This window comes from Phocoena sinus, chromosome 6 (assembly GCF_008692025.1).
Source record: "Phocoena sinus isolate mPhoSin1 chromosome 6, mPhoSin1.pri, whole genome shotgun sequence".
In the NCBI taxonomy this organism is placed as follows: domain Eukaryota; kingdom Metazoa; phylum Chordata; class Mammalia; order Artiodactyla; family Phocoenidae; genus Phocoena; species Phocoena sinus.
In genome coordinates, this window is record NC_045768.1 from 91,585,937 (window position 1) to 91,607,697 (window position 21,761).

At 36.8% G+C, this 21,761-nt stretch overlaps 1 protein-coding gene across 8 annotated transcripts in view; it reads right to left on the reverse strand.

The window, feature by feature from the left end:
* MFSD14B (major facilitator superfamily domain containing 14B) overlaps nt 1-21,761 on the reverse strand; it is an 80,799-nt gene that overhangs the window by 13,952 nt on the left and 45,086 nt on the right. For 7 of the 8 annotated variants that reach the window (XR_004350421.1, XM_032635433.1, XM_032635439.1 and 4 more), the window contains 3 exons: nt 19,330-19,392; nt 5,393-5,520; nt 3,293-3,407 (listed from right to left, as the gene is read on the reverse strand). Coding sequence is in view for 7 of the 8 variants with exons in the window: in XM_032635433.1 (XP_032491324.1) it covers nt 3,293-3,407; nt 5,393-5,520; nt 19,330-19,392 (306 nt within the window). In the remaining variant the exon portion in view is untranslated. The remainder of the gene's footprint in view (nt 1-3,292; nt 3,408-5,392; nt 5,521-19,329; nt 19,393-21,761) is intronic. The other variant, XM_032635434.1, reaches the window with a different exon arrangement.

Below are 21,761 nucleotides of genomic sequence, written 5' to 3' on the forward strand. Positions count from 1 at the left end.
AATTTCAGCTAAAACTGCTTCTATAATTCCACAGCATTCCAAGTGTAAAGAATCTAAAGATCATGGAGTATACAGAAGAAAACACTCAATCATTTATTTCGTTATTTGTCAAAGACATTTCTAATTCTATCATAATTCTATTCTAGCCAATTGGACATTTTCTAAGATAAAGACTGTTCAATAACTCAAGATTTGGTCATTAAGAACAATGGAATTGGGCTTCCCTGGTGGCGCAGTGGTTGAGAGTCCACCTGCTGATGCAGGGGACACGGGTTCGTGCCCCGGTCCAGGAGGATCCCACGTGCCGCGGAGCGGCTGGGCCCATGAGCCATGGCCACTGAGCCTGCATGTCCAGAGCCTGTGCTCCGCAACGGGAGAGACCACAACAGTGAGAGGCCCACATACCGCAAAAAAAAAAGAACAATGGAATTAAATTATTATCTATGTAACAATAATTTAATATATAAGAATACACGATACATCAGTTTTGAATAGAAAATGACTGCCTTCTTTACTAAGCTCCCCACAAATTTGAAGGGGATACAGTAACTACTTCAGATATAAACAAGAGGGATAAAGAATGATTGATTATGAGATTAATGCTCATTATCAATAAATGATGCACTCCAAACCATGGTAAACTTTTAAATTCATCTTTCCCATCCATGTGATGTATCCTGCAACACTGCTCTAAGGGAGAAGTGCTCTATTTTCTGGTATTTCCATAATTCAAACATTTGTACACTGCCATGGAGAAATTACCAAAGGCAGAAATCTTAATGAGAATCTTTAAGTCTTGCAAACCATGAAAAAGACATGAGCATTATTATTTACAAGTCTATGTATCTGAAGACCTGAAAGCTTCATAACTTGACTTAGATGGTACCGCAAGGCAAATGCTCTCAGACACAGAGGGGCAGGCCTATCCCCTCCTCCTAACACAGCCCAATTTGTTTAGGTCCTACAGTGCTCAGGATTTCCTCCTCCCATCTCTCTGTCTACTAATGCCCACCTATAATACCCTAATCTTCCTCCCTCCATTCCCTTAGTGGTCCATTGAAGCAGGTATAACACTTAAAGATCAGTTTAATTTCTTCCAAGTATGCAAAAAGTAAAACATAATTATTATATACATGTAGTAATAGTGAGAAACAACAGGAATTTAGTGGGAAAAAATCTGTTATTAAAATATTTAATAATGAATACTCTGAGAGCCAATTTAATCATGTGGAATATGGAAATGAAAATAAAAAGGTTAGTCACCAAATTTCAAATATCAGAAGGGGACAGGGAGCAGCAGTGGTTTCCTAATTGTTTTATTTGATTAGTTACATTGCTCAATAAATATTTGTTGAATGAGTTTCTGAGAATCTATGGCCCCATGAAATTCTATGTAAAATGTTGCATCTTTCTTAAAACTTAAAGCAGCCTACTTGCTTAGTTTGTGTATTTATCTAAAATCCCTCTTTAACACTCAATACGACAGCAGTGAGTAAATCTAAAGGATGACTTCACCACAACAGTCTCTCAATGAGCATTAACTTAAATTCATTATTGCAGCCATTGAAAGAAAATACCACTTTTCTTTGTTTACTGGAGGAGTTTCAGTAAGGAAGATATACATATATATTCTTTAACAGATCTCAAAATGCTTCTTAGAATTTCAGCTAGACTTGATTGACAATCCTATAATTAACTGGCAATAAATCCTCCTATATCTGTAAGGTAGCCTGCAAGCTTTTTTTCTTTTACTTTTTTCAGGTTTGTCATCTCAACATCTGACATGTAGAGGTAAATGTAAAGGTTAGCCACTGGCCAAATCCTGGGTCCTGTGACCAAGTCCAGGAAGCCTTACATGCTGGCTGAGGGCACACTTCAGTAGGGCGCTCCTCTCACTAACTTCTCTCAACATACCTACGAACAGCCATCATTATAATTGCCATTTTACAGATGAAGAACTGAGCTGGAGACAGGGGAACTAAGTCATGATCACTTTGGTTCCAGAACTCTCTCTCTGAAATCTTTCCTAAGTACGACTGCTTTGCACAACAGCTTCATGAGGGTGGAGAGAAGAGCACACTGCACACTGAAGGGGAGCAGAATAAGCCACCCCAAAATGTGCCACTTTGGCATGTAGATTGTTTTCAGCTGAAGGCAATTAAGACCCAGGAGACTCAGGAAAAGCTTTTTACCTTTCCCTTAACAGCCTAAAAGAATTTAGACAGGAGGCCTATGCCAGGAAGAGAGCAAATAGTAAAGATAACTTTTTATATCAGACTTATCTGCATGGAATGGCAAACATTTGTTTACCAGATATTTGCTCTCATCTTCCTGTGAATTGTCTTCCTTCCCTTTGAAGCCCCAGACCCCTACCCTCTTTCTCCTTAGCTCAGGATGGTATATAAGCCTCAATTGCCTGACTTTCCTTGAGTATCTCACATCTTTGTGGGACTCCCATACAAATGAAATTAAATTTGTTTTTCTCCTGTTAATCTGTCTTACGTCAATTTAATTATTATGCTGGCCAAAGAACCTAAAAGGGAAGAAGGGAACATTTTTCCTGTCCACACCCAATTACCCCAAGAGGTTCACACACTGAACACATACCCACAAATGCTCGCCTGTCATCTTTTCCCCTTGAACCACTTAAGTAATTTTCAGAGTTGTGACACTCTGACCTAAATGGCTTCAGCCTGCCATCTTCTACAGGTCTTTCTTCTCCTATGTAACCACAGTGCCATTATCTTGCCTAAGAAAATTAGAAATGATTGTCAATTACCCAAAAAAGTTCTCCTATAACTTTTGTTTTACACTCAGCAATTATTTGCTGAATGAATGTAGTCCTTTTTCTGTAGTACCATGTCCCAAATAAGTGCCTGAGTCACACAACTAGCAATACAGTAACAATGGATTAACATGGCTGAGGTTTTATCACCTCTCCAATTCTAATTAGGTACACAGAGACCTATGATCCTAGCACTTGTTTACTGTCATGTTTCCTCAAGAGATTAGCTAACAAGAAACAAATCAAACCAACTTTAAAAAAACTTTGTAACTGACAACTCAACACATCCTGCCAATCTTCCAACACTAAAACCAGAAAATAAATTACTAGCAATTTCTATCTTGCTATTTTTAACTTCTCATAAGTCTCCTTTTTCATTTCAATTGCTTTGGATTTTCTTTTACATAAGTCAATATTTAACACTATTTTAATAAAATCTCACTTTCCAGTGAATTTTTAGTAGAATGTCCATTATTTCTCTGATTAAAAAACAATCTATTATCTTACCCATCCATAAGCAGTACTTCGCTCATGCTCCTGAGTAACATCAGCTACATAGGCAAATATCACAGAGAACGTGACTGAGAAGACTCCAGACATGGAAATCATTGCAAAATACCACCTATAAAAAGATTATTTTAAACACCCATGAGAGAAGTAGTGTATACACACTTTTATAACCAAAGCCAAAGATATCATGTAAAGACTATAAACCAACAAATAAATTTAAAAAATACATGTATATTTAAAGATATAGAGGACAACTAATAAAATTATAATCAAGATGGAGAGGAAGGAGAAACATACTAATTTTGTCATTGTTCAAGGGGTTTCAGTAAATGCAGTTTAAAAAAATGAAAGAGTAAGGGTATGCAGTAAAGTTATACTTTTAAAGGTAGCCAGAACAGAAATTAAAAATTTCTAAACTTCCTAGCTTTAGCTAAGAATAATACATATACACAAAAGCAGGAAGCATTTTAAAAATTAATGTAATTAAGACAAAAAATTTCTATCATATGCATAGATGCTTAAAAAATCTAGTTAAAATATTAGCAAACAGAATCTCACAGAACAAAAAGTAGGGTTTAATCCTAGGAGGTAAGGATGTTTCAATATTAGAAGTCTACTAATATGCTTCATCATGCTGGTAGATCTAAGAAGAAAATTCAAATGATCTCCACTGATGCAAAAGGCATCAAATAAAATTTGACATTCAACCTTGATTTTAAAAAAGAAAATCTCTAAATAAAATAGGAACAAGTATTTTTAAACCCAAAAGGCAGCTTAATACTCAATGATGAAACATTATATTTCCTTCATATATATGAGGTAGATAGGTCCTAGACAGGTCCATAATCATTACTTTTATTTAACATTATTCATTAGTCTACACATGTAGCAGAAGCAGCAGCATGAAAACTGGAAGAGAAGAGGTAAAATCATTTAAAGATCTGAAGAAAATAATTTTAAGGACATTAAAAAAAAACCCTAATTCATCAGAAAAGCATGACTTGTTCTTGGACAGAAAGACTCAATACCAAAAAGTATTTTATAAAAATTTATCTGGTAGGAAATAAAATGATTCATTATAGATAGCCAACACATTTGGAACATGACAAATGTTGACCTAAAATTTCTATCAAATAATCAAATGAGAGTATTTTCACATGAGCACCCCCCTCCGAAACTATTAATTGAATTTTTTAAAAAAACCCAGGGCTTCCCTGGTGGCGCAGTGGTTGAGAGTCTGCCTGCTGATGCAGGGGACGCGGGTTCGTGCCCCGGTCCGGGAAGATCCCACATGCCGCGGAGTGGCTGGGCCCGTGAGCCATGGCTGCTGAGCCTGCGCGTCCGGAGCCTGTGCTCCGCAATGGGAGAGGCCACAACAGTGAGAGGCCTGCATACGCAAAACAAACAAACAAACAAACAAACAAACAAAAAAAAACCCAAAAAACTGAAACACAAAAACCCTCCATTCTAAAGTATGTTCTTCACATAGGAATAGCATCTCAGCAACAGGAATTTTGGCCAAAATACCATCCTCTGTACTCCAGAAAAACTAAGTTACTGCTCAGGTGCAAATTCCAACCCATTTTTATTAACTAAATAGCCTTGGTTACATGCTAACTATTCTCTCCTTATTTATCATGAAAAAATGAGATCAAATTAAAATTCACATTATGATTTAGAATAAGTTATTGGTCTTAATACAGTACACACAAAAGTGACTCCTGCCTTTTGATATAAACTATGTTCATGTCAGTGCCCTAGAGCAATGAGCTGACAAAAACAACACATTTTCAAAGTCAAATGAGCCACAACTGAGTGAGTACAGGGATTGTCTGTCCCCTCCTAGGACCTAATCTTGTAACTTACCTCATGGCAACAATAGCTGCCCTTAGAGACATCTTTTCTTTCTATTTCTTCACCTAAGTGAAGAACTTAAGTGGGCATGATGGCAACTGCCTACTAGCTTTCAGTATTACCGAAGAGTTCAAATGAAAACACAGGTACAACTGTTTTGCAAAGGTTAAAAAGCACACTGCAGGTGTACTGTCCACATGTGACCCAAAACAGACAGTCATGATGGAGGACCTAGCCACTCACCATGGACTAATCCTCATCAGTGGAATTGGGAAGCAGGTGAAGAAGACGGTGCCGAGGAGAAAGGGCTTCCTTCCCCACACATCAGACAGCGCACCTATGAGTGGGGCGCTCAGAAAAGAGAGCAGGCCCTGGAGAAAAAGCAGAAGGTGAGATTTATAATGTGATCCCCCAACTACTTGTAATTCTTATTTTCTAAATGTATTTCTAAATGCTCCAATTCATTTCAGTGGCTCCAAAACAGAGTAATTTGAAACATTAAATATAACCTGTCATTAAAAAAAACAAACTAACAAAATTTTTAAGCGTGCTGTTTGAGAGGGGAAGAAAGGGTTAAGAGCTTATTTTCTGGGAGAAACTGGAAAAGAGAGGTGATGTAAAATATATACACCCACAGTTGGCCCATAACGTGAACACACACCAAGTGTATGGAAAGGAGCCAGACACTTAATTCATTTTAATAAATATGTATACCATATCTATCACGTGCAAAGCTATGAATTAACTGAAGTGAAGACACTCAAATGAATACACACCTTCTGCTCTCAAAGGGATAAACTAATAGGGATAGCAGGATAAGTATGCATATACTAAATGTCCATAAGAAAAGCAAATTTTCTTGCCATCAAATTTAAAGTTCCATTTGCCTGGTGAACTTAGGACAGAGATAATGCAAGTTGCATAAGATTTGAAAAAAGAGTTGAGGCTAAGGGGAAGCAAGAACACCACACATAAGCAAAGGAAGAAACTCACATTTACCACTTCCTCACAATTTGCCAGTCACTCTGCCTGCTGGCCACTTCCATATCTATTTCCTTTTTGAAATCAGGGCCCTTTGAGGTGGCCACAGGCTTGCCTCTCAGACCCTGTTGGTGCTATCATCCTCCCTTTACATGCTCTGTCTGCACACATGGCCACCACCACCTACATTATGAACAGCTTTGCAATATTTCTTCTGAGCTCTGTGCCTACAGCCAAATGGACTTCCCTATTTCGACATTTAACATGCACACTGTTCCCTATAAACCTGACCAAACACCCACACTTCCCATCTTTGCTAAGAAGCTGTCCAAAGCTTTCCCATCATCCCTCCACTCCCCAGGGCGATTTTTCAGACCATTCTCTTGTAATGAGTTCTCTTTATCCATCCCCTGCTGTGTGACACTCTTCAGCATTTCTTGCCTGGATTTAAATTAAACTGCTTTCTAACTGCTTCCCGCCCCTGGTCCTAGTTCCCTCCAATCTGTCCTCCACATACCCTCAAGAGAACCTTGATGAGCTGCAGACTTCTGTTCTTTGATCCTTTGTTTAAAACTCTCCACTGTGCAGAGGTGAAATTCTTTAGCAGGTATTTAATAGGTGAAATAATGAGTGTCTGAACTTTGCTTTTAAATACTACAAATAGAAACTAGGTGATAAGTATATGGACGTTTATTACATTATTCTCTCCTTTTGGGTATTTGAATTTCATAATACATTTAAAAAATTCCTCAGCATAGCATACAGATAGAACACTCCAACATCTATCACCTAACACACATCCTCTATGTTTTGTCTATATACAATACTTCTTAGTTTTCTGAACATATACAATACCGTGTTCCTTTGTGCCAACAGGCATTGCAAAGGCCCTTGTTGTGCCTGTATGCTTCCCACACTTGGACCTGGTAAACTACTAGTCATTCTTCTCAACTCCGAGCAAGGAGCACCTCTTCCTCTATCTATTTTCTTAGCTACTCATACAGAATTAATCACACTGGTTTTTGAGGGGTGCAAAACAAACAACCCTCCCCCCAACCTGGTACATATTGCTTCTATTATAACTGTAACACTCTATTACAATTACTTGTTATTGTCTGTCTTCTCTATTGGATTAGAAATTGAGATTAAGGTCAGAGGAATGTTTCTTTCCTTCTCTGTACCCTTGGATGCCTATCACAGGGTCTGGTAATAAGGGCTTTCAAAGAGGTTTGGTAAACTGAATAGAACTTTTAAGAGCAAATCAACTCACAGTAGTTTCCAAGGTCACATGGCTGAGAAGAAGAAGAATAGGATTCTAATCCCTTATCAGCCACCAGTAAACTGATGTAAGGGGAGGTGAGAGAAGACTCAGTGGAGGGCAGGCAAGTTGAGGAGAAAAGCATTTTGGCTCCTCTGAAATAAAATATTAACCCTACCCAGGCATCAAACCTTGTAATTTATAAGCCACAGTGGATTTCCAGGGCGTTTGGTCTGTTCTTGCATCAAGACAGTTAAATGATCTCCTTTAACTAAGAGCTAAACGACTGCAGAAGCAGGGCTTAAATTCACGACTTGCAACTATCAGTTTCATAAATTTTAGAAACGAAAATCTTTTACATTGCTTTAAAATTCTCTAAAAATATCAGGGCTTCCCTGGTGGTGCAGTGGTTGAGAATCTGCCTGCCAATGCAGGGGACACGGGTTCGAGCCCTGGTCTGGGAAGATCCCACATGCCGCGGAGCAACTAGGCCCGTGAGCCAAAATTACTGAGCCTGCACATCTGGAGCCTGCGTTCCTTAACAAGAGAGGCCACGAGAGTGAGAGGCCCGTGCACTGCGATGAATAGTGGCTCCCACTTGCCGCAACTAGAGAAAGCCCTCGCACAGAAACGAAGACCTAACACAGCCATAAATAAATAAATAAATAAATAAAATTTAAAAATATCAAATGCCTGAGTTCCTGGCATATCAAATACCAGTTCAGTATAGAACTGGTCAAGAAAAATACGTAAAGAAATTTAAGAGGACAAGGCAATTGAAGTAACAACCACCACAAAAACAGTAACAAAAACTCTGAACACAAAGAACCCTGGAAAACTTTTTGGACAGTTCTGATTTTAGATTTCATACAATGCTTTAAGATATAGAATGCATGCCATTAAAACAAAGGATATGAGAAGGCCAAGCACTGAAGTTTTATTTAAAATAATGTAGTTTTTACAGATAAAAGATACTGCTATCTAGATTCTGCATTTAAGTTGTAATTTAATCTATTCATTAAATAATTATTATTTAAATAAAATTCTCAGTGACAACAGATGCTGAAAATACCCTCTGGGGGAACCTACATTTTTATTAAGATGCTAAAATTCAATCTAATAAATATCTGCCTCTTTGGAAAACTTGTATTTCTTAAAAATCAAAGACTTTCTCCTGTCCCAGAGTTATTTCTTCACTACCCAATCTAGCCCTAGATCCTATCAGGCCACATTATTACAACAGTAGATTAAGAAGGATATTTGTACCTTGATTAGGCAAGTACTTCATCAGTCCTAAAGATGCAGAGCACAATTTGCAAATGAGAACAAAATGTTTAAAAATTAAAACCAGACTGACATCAAGGCCCTAGCCTTTAACACAAATACAGTTGATTCTCATTATTCACAGAATTAGAGAACATGGCACCATTGTTGATAGAGGAAACACAAGGTTGGGTTCTTGCAAGCCTCTGGTCACATAGTTTCATTAACTGATCAATACATAACATTGATTAATGTGTGTTTCTGTTTAAAGATGCCTTATTTAATATGTATATTGTTGATTTATTAACAATGAAGTTTCAGCTGACAGCCCTATGACTCATGTCTGAATGAGGCTTATCTAACAGTATTTTCTCCATAAGGTACATCAAGGCCCTCCTGCATTTAGAAATACTTGACAACACTTTGGCACTACATTTGGGGCCATTTTAAACAGAGAAATTGTCAACAAAAGGAACAAAAATGCAAAATATATGGCATTACATGGACTGCAAAAAGAACATGTTTATAGTATGAGACCTGAAACAAGAAAAGAGAATGTCCCCTTGTTCAACCTCAGCTGGAAACTCGCAGTTGGGCAACTCAAATTCCCTCCTTATGCCATACATAAATGAACACGAAAGCACTGTATTGATTTGGGGGTTACAAATAAATTTAGCGAGTAGGCAGATCTGCAAATATGAAATCCGGGAAAAATGAGGACCGAATCTACTAAGCCATGCTATCGTGGCCCAACGAATACTGGATAAAACATGGTGTGTAGGAGCCTAGGTGTGGATGGCAAAATTAACCAACAGTTAATACGTCACTTTTGTAAATTAGCTTCCCAGTCCAACAGGTTTTTAAGGTGGCATAATTAATTGGCCAGTAATTCTGACATGGCCTTACAGGCTCTAATTTGACAAAACAGCAATTAAAGCTTATTGTTCAATTAAATACAATTATCCAATAAACTTTTTAGAGCATACAAAGAATAGCAAATACAACTCATCTGAAGCAGAAGTACATGAATTTTATACTTTATATAGCCATCATAAAAGTTTTAAGTGTAAGTTTTCCTTAACATATGCAGTTGGCAAACATTTGACTAAAATAATTAGGTCAATACCCTTAACAAGTTTTAAAACTAAAAATTTTTTTTTGTTTTCCTTCAAATATTTTAATTAATTTACAACTGAGTTTGAGGGGGCAATGGTACCACCAATGAAGAATAAAGTACAGTTATTTAACTACTTCTGAAAATTTTCATTTTTCCATGAAAAAGTTCACATCTTATAACAAGTATCCTTTTATAAGTATCCTTTATAAGCCGCAAGGAACCTGCAACATATAGACATAGTTTACCCCCAAATTATATTCATTCACTTTGATTTTTCATACAGTATTTTACCAATAATAACTTTTATCTCTTTCACTTCTTAAAAGGACATCAAAGAGAAAATTTCACACTAATGGAATTGTGGTTTTTATTTACATAACTGACAAATGCAAATCCTTTCACATAAAATAACCGTACTAAAACAGGGGTCACCTTTCAGACCTAGGACCCAGTAAGACCCTGTACAGTACACAGCTTCCCTTCCCAGGGTGCATAACAATCAGTTTAACAGGGCAAATGAGAAATATGATCCACAAAATGACTTTAGTTCAACTGAAGTCCGGGAAAGGGAATTTGTGAAGCATGAAGGTCTAAGAACAGCTGGTAATCCTGAGACTTCAAGGAAAGAACAATATGGGCAAGAGGGCTGGAGTGTTTTCTTTTGATAAGGGGAGAAAAGGGGATGGATGTAGGGAAGATCCACTGAAAGCAGAAAGAAAAGCATATGAAAGTGCAATTAAATTTAATTAAAATATAAAGAAACAGACTGTCACAGGCTTTCCCTTAATCTTAGAAGTAGTAGGGCCATTACTTCAAATTGATTACAAGAAAGAATAACAGCTAGCATTCCTATATGCCAAACTGTTTTATGCCTTTCACACAAATGTCTTACCTTCTGAGATGGGTAATATTAGGGTAAGTAGCCTAAGGCTCAGGGCTCATAAGCAGTAGAAGAGAGATTCAACTCAGGTGTGAGGTGGCTCTAGGACCTGAGACTAACCCATAAGCCCATAATTCAAACCAATTATTACACTTTTTTTTTTACTGACATTTTAGTGGCTCTATCCTGAAGCATATAAAGTACTAGACTTATGAATTCTCTTAAACATGTTTTAATAAATGGATAAATTAGCAGCTTGTTATAAAAAACTATTTAAAATTTATGAAGTCATCTCTCTCAAGTAGGTTGTTTTAACTATTTTATTTACAGATAATTAAAAGGATATTAAAAGGACAAGTTCCTGTCCAAATTAAGCAAGAATTACTATGTGTGTGTGTGTGTGTGCGTGCAAAGCACTTCGGTACTTAGTAATCCTAAAGAGTAGCTATAAGAGGACTTTAAAGGTATCTTGTTTTTTATTTTTATATTTTTAATTCTTAGAAACATCAGCCAACAGTTTCTCTGTGTGCTTATGCTATGCGCTGCTTCATAATTTAATTCATTAAATAGCAGGATGAGATAGCTCAGCAGCAATTCCCAGGATTAGAGAAACTCTTAACATATTAAATGTCCCGGATGAGTGTCCTGGTAGATCTACATGGCCATCTCCTTGATCAGACTTGACCATCAAGTCTAGGCTAAGAAGCACTGCAGGTGAACTTCTGTGGCCAAGCCCTGGGATGGACTGCTGGGTCTTCTACTTTTTCGCCTTTCCCACCCCTTGCTGTGAAGTCAAAGCTAGACAAGATTAAAGCTGCATGCTACAGAGGCATCTTCTTCATATCAATTGATCCAGGTGTAAATCAACCCTGGGCATCTGGCCCACTTAGTTTTAGTTTGGGACACTGATGAAGATATCTAGTTTTGTATTAAATATAAAACATGCTAAAGAAGGAAGCTTCAAGAAGTTTCAAGGTAGACACTGGGCAATCAGACCAGCTGGTCTTCATGAAAAAATGATTACAGTCACTCTATCTGCTCATGTTAACCAGCAGTAATACCTAGACTTCATCTACTAAGTCAAACCACAGCATCTCAGTCTGGTTATACTTCCAATGAAATGTAGCCAAAACTATAATACTTTAGTGGTTAATTTTATGTGTCAGTTTGGCTAGGCTATAGTACCGAGTTATTTAATCAAATACTAGTGTGGGTGTTGCTGTTGACAGTATTTTGTAGATGTGGTCTAACATCTACAATCAGTTGGCTTTAAAGTAAAGGGTATTACCCTCAATAATATGAAAGTCTTGTTTAATCAGCTGACGGCCTTAAGAGCAAAATCTGAGGTTTCCAGTAGAAGAAAGAATTCTGCCTCAGGACTGTAGCATTAACTCCTGCTTGAGTTTCCAGCCTGCCAACCTGCCGTACATATATCAGACTTGCCAGCCCCACAATCATGTGAGCCAATTCCTTAAAATAACCCTCTTTATATATATTCTATTGGTCTTATTTCTCTGGAGAACGCTAACACAACTTCTTATTGCTAGTCACATAACAATGTCTACCATATGTTTCAATTCCATAAAAATAAAAACTGCTATTGAAAAATGTTTGGAGAGTAGGACTTTCAAAATCTGAGAAGAGGGATCAAGTGTGAGTTTTTCCCTTTATAATTGTTAAGATGAACAGGTACTTAAACTAATAATCATTAAAATGAGGGGATTATCATAAAATGAAGTACATCATTTAAAAATAGAGAACTGAACAATCCTCATTAGAAAAATAAACAATAAACAAAGAACTTGAAGGCACTTCATAAAAGTAGCCAGCAAATAATGTAAAAATACCCAACCTCACTAGAAATCAAAGAAATAAAATTACATTGAGACATCATTTTCAAGCTTATCAGATTAGTGAAGATCTGAAAAGTAATACTTGTATTAGAGCATGGTGAAACAGATACACACACTGTTGATGGACGTGTGAAATGGCACAACTGCTCTAGGAGATAATGTGGTACTATATATTCAAGATCTTTTAAAATGCCCAAACTTTTCTACTCACTAGTTATACCTTTACAACTCTATTTTTTGGGAAACAATAAAAAATGTAAAGATTTATTTTAAAAAATTTGTTACAGGGGCTTCCCTGGTGGCGCAGTGGTTGAGAGTCCGCCTGCTGATGCAGGGGACACGTGTTCGTGCTCTGGTCCGGGAAGATCCCACATGCCGCGGAGCGGCTGGGCCCGTGAGCCATGGCCGCAGAGCCTGCGTGTCCAGAGCCTGTGCTCCACAACAGGAGAGGCCACAACAGTGAGAGGCCCGCATACCGCAAAAAAATAAAAATAAAAAATAATTTGTTACAGAATTATCTTCAGTAGTTTGAAATTAGAAACCACTTATATAAGGAAATGGATAAATTATGGCATATTCATACAATAGAATAGTATACGTATAACCACTTCAAATACAGGCAGTTTTTGCTTTGCATGGTAGTACAGGACTGAAAAAAAATGTGCAAGCTGAAACCATGTAAAGTGATTTTAATCAATGGGAAAAACGGATTTATTCTATGACATTTAGAAATTTTTGTCAGAACACTGAAAACTTTTACTATCAGTTATACATGTTTAGTGAAATGAAAAAAATAGTAAAACTATCAATAGTATTTATTTAGTACACTGTAATTTAAAGAATTAAAGTGTTTTATTTCTTTGTAAAAAACTTATCAAGAGTCATTTGAACAGTGCTTGTCTTCTTTGTAAGGCATATAATGTATGATGCACAGTATCTTCTTTGCTTCGGAAAACTGTCATACGCCTTTTTAAGTTTGGATCAGCTTCCAACATTTATCGTTTGTGCTTTCAGTGTCATGCAATATCATCTCTGAGACCTCTTTTATTTTTTTAAACATCTTCATTGGAGTATAATTGCTTTACAATAGTGTGTTAGCTTCTGCTTTATAACAAAGTGAATCAGTTATACATATACATATGGCCCCATATCTCTTCCCTCCCACGTCTCCCTCCCTCCCACCCTCCCTATCCCACCCCTCCAGGTGGTCACAAAGCACCAAGCTGATCTCCCTGTGCTATGTGGCTGCTTCCCACTAGCTAGCTATTTTACGTTTGGTAGTGTATATAAGTCCAAGCTTTTTGCTGGCATCACTTCCTCTGGGACATCTTTATCCTTTTCATCACAACCATTTTCCTCATTTATGCTGATAAGTTTATCTTCACTAAGTTCCTTTGGCTACCCATCTAGAGTCTCTCCAACCAGCTGGTTCTTCTATAATTCCTCTGAGGTTCTATATGAATCCCACTTCCAGCATTATCATTATTTATTTCTTTACTGCATTCTCATCCTTGTTGGCCAATTCCTTCTTTCGATGATCCATTTTTGTAAACTGTCATGTGGGTTTCTCACTGGATCAAGGAGGCAACACAATGGCATGTTTTGCTGTATGTGCATGAACTAAGATGCACAGTGACTGGTCACCAACACTTTGAAATGCGTGACTGGTTATGATGTGCATCTGTTATTTATGTAGTGTTTTGTGGACTGAGGAGTTAGCAGCAGTTTGTATTTTATGCAGCTACTCAGTTAATACACCAGGTAACGGAATTCTGAATCGTGCTGAATTGGGAGACTCATGTTATATAACCGAACTGTGGTAACTGAAATTTGTGCATATTGGAACATGCAAGAGGGGGCTGCCTGTATTTTATGTAGTTTTAATGTTATGGGGAAATTACTATGATATAATTAGTGACCGCTGATACAAGAAAAAAAAGATACACAGTTAAAGTCTCTGAGTAAGCTGGATCTTGACTATATAAAAATGCATAGAAAAAGACTGGAAAGAAACGTTATTTCAACAGTATTTACTTAGTGCCTACCATGTGCCAAGAACTGTTCTAGGTGCTGGGGACAACAATGAGCAAAGTGGACAAAAATTCATGTCTTTAAGAAACTTCCAGTCTAAAAGAGGAGGGGTGATGAGAACACATAATAACAAGATAAGATAAAGCAAAATATACAGCATGTCAGAGGTAAGATAATGCTTTGAAGAAAAAGCAGAGAAGGGGGATTGGGAGTGATGAGAACTGGACACATTATTCAAGATGGTAGTCAGTGAAGGCTTCACTGAAAAATGACATCTGGGTGAAGAGCTGAGGGGTTAAGGAGTGAAGCCTGCCAAAATCTGGGAAAAGCAAGCAGAAAAAACAGTACCTGCAAAGCCCTCAGGCAAGCACTGGCTGAGGAAGCTGTGGCTGCAGCAAGGTCAGCAGGAAGTGGAGGAGAGAACAGGGATGACACCAAAGGAGAAAACAGAGTGTGGGTGGGGTTGATTAAGAAGAGTGCCACAAACTGGTTTATATTTTATCATGATCTCTACTGAAAGGAGACCATGTACTGTTTTGATTATAGTTCTATTTTGAAGGTAGAATCACAGAACTTGCTGATGGATCGGGTTTGGGATATGGAAGAGAAAGAAGACTGATTCCAGGAATTTTGGCGTGAACAAGAATGGCATGACCAGTAACTGATATGAGGAAGACTTGTGGGTTGGTCAGGCTGGAGGGGAAGACCAGGATCTTAGTTTTGGAGCTGTTAACTTTGAGATACTTATTAGGCAAGGAAATAGAGATGTCAATTAGGCAACTGGATAGACAAGTCTGAAGTTCCGGCCCAAGGTCGAGGAAGATATTTATTTGAGAGTTGAAAGTGAGTAAGTCTGACGATACCACCAAGGGAGTAAGTGTAGAGATAAAAGAAATTGTTTTCCATGGCTTCAGCCACCCATCTGTCAGAAGTCTAGGAGATGAGGAACGTATATTACTTGCCAGAAACAGGGTTAAGAAAGAAGTTAATTTAAAAACATAATTAAAAAAAACCTCAAGTTACCATATGACCCAGCATTTCTACTCCTAAGCATGTACCTAGGATGAAGTGAAAACATATGTCCACATGAAAACCTGTGCACAAATGTTCACAGCAGCATTAGTCACAATAATCAAAAACTAGAAACAGTGCTTCCCTGGTGGCGCAGTGGTTGAGAGTCCGCCTGCCGATGCAGGGGACACAGGTTCGTGCCCCAGTCTGGGAAGATCCCACATGCCACGGAGCGGCTGGGCCCATGAGCCATGGCCGCTGAGCCTGCGCGTCTGGAGCCTGTGCTCCGCAACGGGAGAGGCCACAGCAGTGAGAGGCCCGCATACCGCAAAAACAAACAAACAAAAAACTAGAAACAACCCCAAATGTCTATCAACTGATAAATGGATAAACTGTGGTATATCCATACAGTAAAATATTATTTGGCCATAAAAAGAATGAAGTACTAATATGTGCTACAACACAGGTGAACCTTGAAAACATTGTGAGAGAAGCCAGTCACAAAAGAACATATTGTATGACTCTATTTACATGAAATGTCCAGAAGAGACAAATCTATAGAGACAGAAGGTAGATTTGTGCTTGCTTAACACTGAAGAGGTTAGGGGGAAATGAGAAATGACTACTAATCGGTACAGGATTTCTTTCAGGGGCAATGAAAATGTTCTAAAATTGTGTGCTGATGGCTGCACAACTTTGTGAATATATTAAAAACCACTGAATGTACATTTTAAGTGGGTGACTTGCATGATAGGTGAATTATATCTCAATAAAGCTGCTGCAATAACCAAAAACAAAAACAAGCAACTCCAAAACTAAAACTGGAGAATTCACAAAACAGAACTGGTTACTCTTGCATCCTTAATTGATGCTCACCCCAAATCTAAACCTTCTCTTCCAAGCATTATGACAGTAAACTTAAAAAGTAAAAGTTAACTGTAGAAAATCTACAAAGATAAACAAAATACATAAAGAAGAAAATTAAAAATCATCCAAAAATCCACATACTTTCAAATTTCAGGTTTGATATCATTTTCTCCCCCTGCTTATTTACATTTATTTTGGTCAAAACACACTTGAAACCATACTGTATAGTTGTATATCCTTTTTGTTTCACACATTACATGGTGTTCTTCAAAAACATGTTCTTTATATGCCTGTATTACATTATATTGCTATACCACAACTTACTTTTTTTTTTTTGCGGTACGCGGGCCTCTCACTGTTGTGGCCTCTCCCATTGCGGAGCACTGGCTCCGGACGCGCAGGCTCAGCAGCCATGGATCATGGGCCCAGCCGCTCTGCGGCATGTGGGATCTTCCCGGACCGGGGCACAAACCCGTGTCCCCAGCATCGGCAGGCGGACTCTCAACCACTGCACCACCAGGGAAGCCCCCACAACATATTTATTCTTTTAATTTTAAGGCATTTAAAAAGTTTCTATGTTTACTATTACAAATAGCCCTTTATCCAAACCTCTGAATAACTCTATTTGATAAGAACAACTTTCTAGAAATGGAATTACTTTGTTAAAATATGTGAACATTTTTAACTCTTAAAATATTGCCTTACAGAAGAGCTATATTTATCCTGTCATCAACAGTGCACGGGGACCCAATTTACCACAAACTGAAGTAGTTCTTGTCAGTTTAAAATTTTTTCCAGTGGGTATGTAAAACTATTATCTCATTTAATTTGGGACTTACTGCTTATTAGTGATAAACTTATTTTCACACTGACATCTTTTGTAAACTGCCAAGTTACACCCTTCTTTGCCCTTCTGGGATATCAGTCATTTTCCTATGGTTTTACTTTGTGAGTGCTTTTATGTATTCCTCCTTCTATTACCAATAACATTTTGTCATTTGCATTTTCAGTTTGATGATGGTGGCTTTGACTTTCTAAAGTTAAAACATTGATGTAAATGACTCAGTTTTTTTCCTTTATGAATTCTTTTTCTAAAAAAAGAAAATCTTTCCCCAAACTGGTAAGAAAAATGGTCACCAAGATGTCCTTCTAATAGTTTTTGCTTTTTATGTACTCTTCTTTGCAAAATTTACTGAGTATTTAGCACATGAATGAATGTACTATGCTAATAGCTTTACATCTACTAGCTCATTTAATCCTCATAATCACCCTACTAGAGGTTTTTAAAATTTTTCTCATTACTTCATAATGAAGGGGAGATTAAATTATATGACTAAGGTAACAGTTAATAAGATGTAGACAGAGATTTAATGTTAAAGCAATCCAAAGCCATATTCATGCCACTGTGCACATATCCATATTAAGATATCTTAATAGAGCTGTGCTTTGCTGTTGGGTTCTCTTATTATATCCCCACCCCAGAAACAATAGCCAATCATTAAAGTACATAACTCCTTACTTAAGTTCAATAAATTGAAGTTCAATAGTCATTGAAGGTTAAATAAATTCTTGTCCACACCCTTGAATCAAATACTTTTTGTTCTATGGTTTTTTAGAATAATATTGTGGATGTCTCTAAGTGAAAGTGTAATAAGCATGCCACTTGACTTTAGGGTGCAGACCTAACTGGTTTTATTTAGCAGAACCAGACTAAAACACATTTTATTAGCTCCACAAGACAAAAGAAAAAGATCCATGGTAACTTCCACAAGAATCTACTGTAAGGATAAGCTTATGTTGTATTTTTAATCAATGCCCTCTCATTTAGTTTTTCATCATGTAGTTAAAAACTGCTCACAAACTGGTGCTTAAATGAACACACATCAGATTCTTGATAATATTCCTCCGTTCAATGAGTATTAAAAAGTTCTTGTTTTACTTTGTTTAAATTGCCCTGGTTTACTTATGTTATTATTGTAAGCATTCTCAAAATGCTTTTTGAAAATAGGCAAAGAATAAATAGTATTTATGACAATTAATGCTGCTCAAAGCTATGAATTCAGCAAATTACTAGGGTATAATTTTAAGTGTGCTGTTCAGCACAAAGTAAAATTAAGTAGGTTGATATTATCTAAGTTGAAAAGGACAAATTACATGCTATACCCATATACTTTACTACAAATTGCGACCGGAACATAACATCATATTTTAACCCCTATTTATAAGCTTTTCTGACAAATATCACATTAAATTTAAACAATGAATTAAGCCTAATTAAGTCAAGTAGTTGAGAGCTCAGAAAGTTATGGCTAGAACACCAGCCTTGCCGAAAGACTATACATACAACTAAATCCTGATTGCTCCTCTTCTTCAATCTCAAAGTCTATCTCAAAAGAAGATATTAATACTTGCCCATTTTATTCTGTTGATACAGCAATTAAAAGTTCACATAGGGCTTCCCTGGTGGCACAGTGGTTGAGAGTCCGCCTGCTGATGCAGGGGACACAGGTTCGTGCCCCGGTCTGGGAAGATCCCACATGCCATGGAGGGCGGCTGGGCCCGTGAGCCATGGCCGCTGAGCCTGCGCGTCCGGAGCCTGTGCTCCGCAACGGGAGAGGCCACAGCAGTGAGAGGCCCGCATACCGCAAAAACGAAAACAAAAACAAACAAACAAAAAAAGTTCACATAATTATACCCTTCCTATACTGCTCTGTACATGCTAATAAAAATACTGTTCTTACCAGTGTCTTATGGATTTGGGTTATATTTTATTTTGACTTTGATAATCCAGCTAAAATTTTGATTTATAGAATTTACTAATGGTAACCATTTCCCTATGTTCCGTTTAAACTTCCAGAGTTAAACTACTAAGGGTTCCTGGCTTTGGTTCACTGTGAACCACACAGAAATTGTTCTTACCTTTACACCTTGAATGAGACCATTCATGAGGAATGTGTGTTGAGGAAATGTTTCATGCAGAACCTACAAAAAGCAAACAAACATCAAGAAAAATTCAAAAGCAAATTAAAGGGAATGATTTCTGCCTCTGTTAATGGCAGACTAGGTAAACAAAATAAACCCTGGAATGAAAAAAATTTAGGTAACAATGACTTATGAAAAGGTAACAAGATAGTGAGGCAGAAATCTAAATAAAGCAGTAACCTAAAAAGGTTATGCCCAACATTCAGCTGCTTTTGCTACAAAAGCATTTGTAGCAAAAATAAACTGTTAAATTGGCTACCCCCTCAACCACCTACAATTTTAAGTATGTACTACAAGCAGCTATACAAACTCAGGTATGAACCTGCAGCCCAGCTTCATGTCACCTACAAAGTCCAGGAAACCTCAAGCCTTAAATTTGGATTACAGTGATCCAGACTGGTAACACCTCCAGATGTCTAGGAAGAAAAATATCTAAAATCATTTCTGAAAATGATTTTCAGAATCAAGGTCATTTCATCACCTTGGCTTCAAATCAACTGTATGTGTATTTTTCAAATATAATGACAAGCACATAGTCAAAGGTAATCAGATACAAAAGTAAATAAGACATCATGAACAGCAACAAGCAAACAAAACTACAAAACAGAAACAGACTCTCAAAGACCTCACATTTTGGGATTACTCAACAGACTTTAAAATTAGCATGTTTACTTTGTTGCAAGATATATAAAACAAGCTTGAAACTCTGTAGCAGATTAAAAGAACAAAAAGAAATTCTAGAAGAGAAAAAATGCATTAACTTTAAATTAGAAACTCAATGGATATGTTTAACAACATTAGACACAGCTTAAAGAGAATAACTGAACCGAAAAGTAGGTCAAAAGAATTCATTCAGAATGCAGCATCGAGAGACAAAAAGACAGAATATAAGAGAAAACGTAAGAAACAGAGAGGGTCCAGTAAGAAAGTCTGACAATTAAACTTGTCCAGTAATGAGAATGAGGCAGAGACAATATTTCAGGAGCCAATGGCTGAGAATGTACTAGAACCAATGACAAACATCAATGCAGAGATTAAAGCAGCCTAACAACTTTTAAGCAGTATAAAAAGAAATCCACATTCACAATTAAAATTATAGAGAACCAAAGAAAAATACCTATAAACAGCCAGAGAAATACAGATTGCTTTCAAAAGAACAACACTTAAACTGTTTCATAATTGTAACAACTGAACCCAGACAAGGAGCATGCTATTCTATCATCAATATAATGAGAAAAACAAAACAAATGCCAACCTAAAATTCTATACCCAGTTAAAATGTCCTTTGAGGACAAAGGCAAATATAACATTTTTGACCTAGCAAAAACTAGGTTACTAACTTACAGTAATGAGTTTACTAACTTATAGACCCCAATTAATAAAATATAAAAAATATACTTCCAGGAGAAGGAAAATAATCCAGATGTAATTAAGGTTCAAGATGCAAAACAAAATAAAGAGCAAAGAAAATGGTAAATATAAATGAACAGGGATGCTACAAAACAAAAATAATGGGTCTTATAGGTTTTATTTTCAATTATACAGAATTAAAATACTTAATAATATTAGCATAAATGAGGTAAATGACTATGAAGTGTTAAATTCATTTACCTCATTTATGCTAATATTATCCTAGATGAGAGTAAAGATATTAATATTAGACTTTGATAAGTTTGCATGTAATGCCATGGTAACCAAAAATGACAGGAATAGAGTAGAATACTTCTAATATAATAGGAGAAAAATTAGCCTAACTATTCAATGCAAAAGAAGGCAAAAAGGAATAAAATGACAACTGAGAACTGTGGTACACAGAACAAAATAATGAGGTAACTGAATTCACGTAGACTTAATACACCAGTTAAAAGGCAAAAAGTATACCACTCTAAAACCAAATTTTAGACAGAAACTGAACCACAGCATTTGGAACCACAGGATCTCTTATACATTGCTGGTAGAAATCTAAATTAGTAATAATCACTTTGCAAAACAATTTAGCAAAATCTGGTTAAACTGAACTTTTGAATACCTATGATCCAGCAGTGTTTAACCACCAAAGAAAATCAAGCATGTGAACACCAGGACATGTACAAGAATGTTTATAGCAGCACTGTATAGACAATGGAACAACTGGAAACAAATGTTCACTACCAGGAGAACAGAAAAATAACTTGTGTTAAAAGTACATAATAGAAAAAAAAGCTTGAAGCCCCAGAAGACAACATGAACATTATACATGTTATATACTCTTTTTTAGAAGTTCAAAAATAGTCAGAATTAAATAACATAGATATATCTTTGTGTGTATATATATATATAATAATGTGAGCTAGAACTAGAAAATAATCAAATAAATGATAAATAAATAA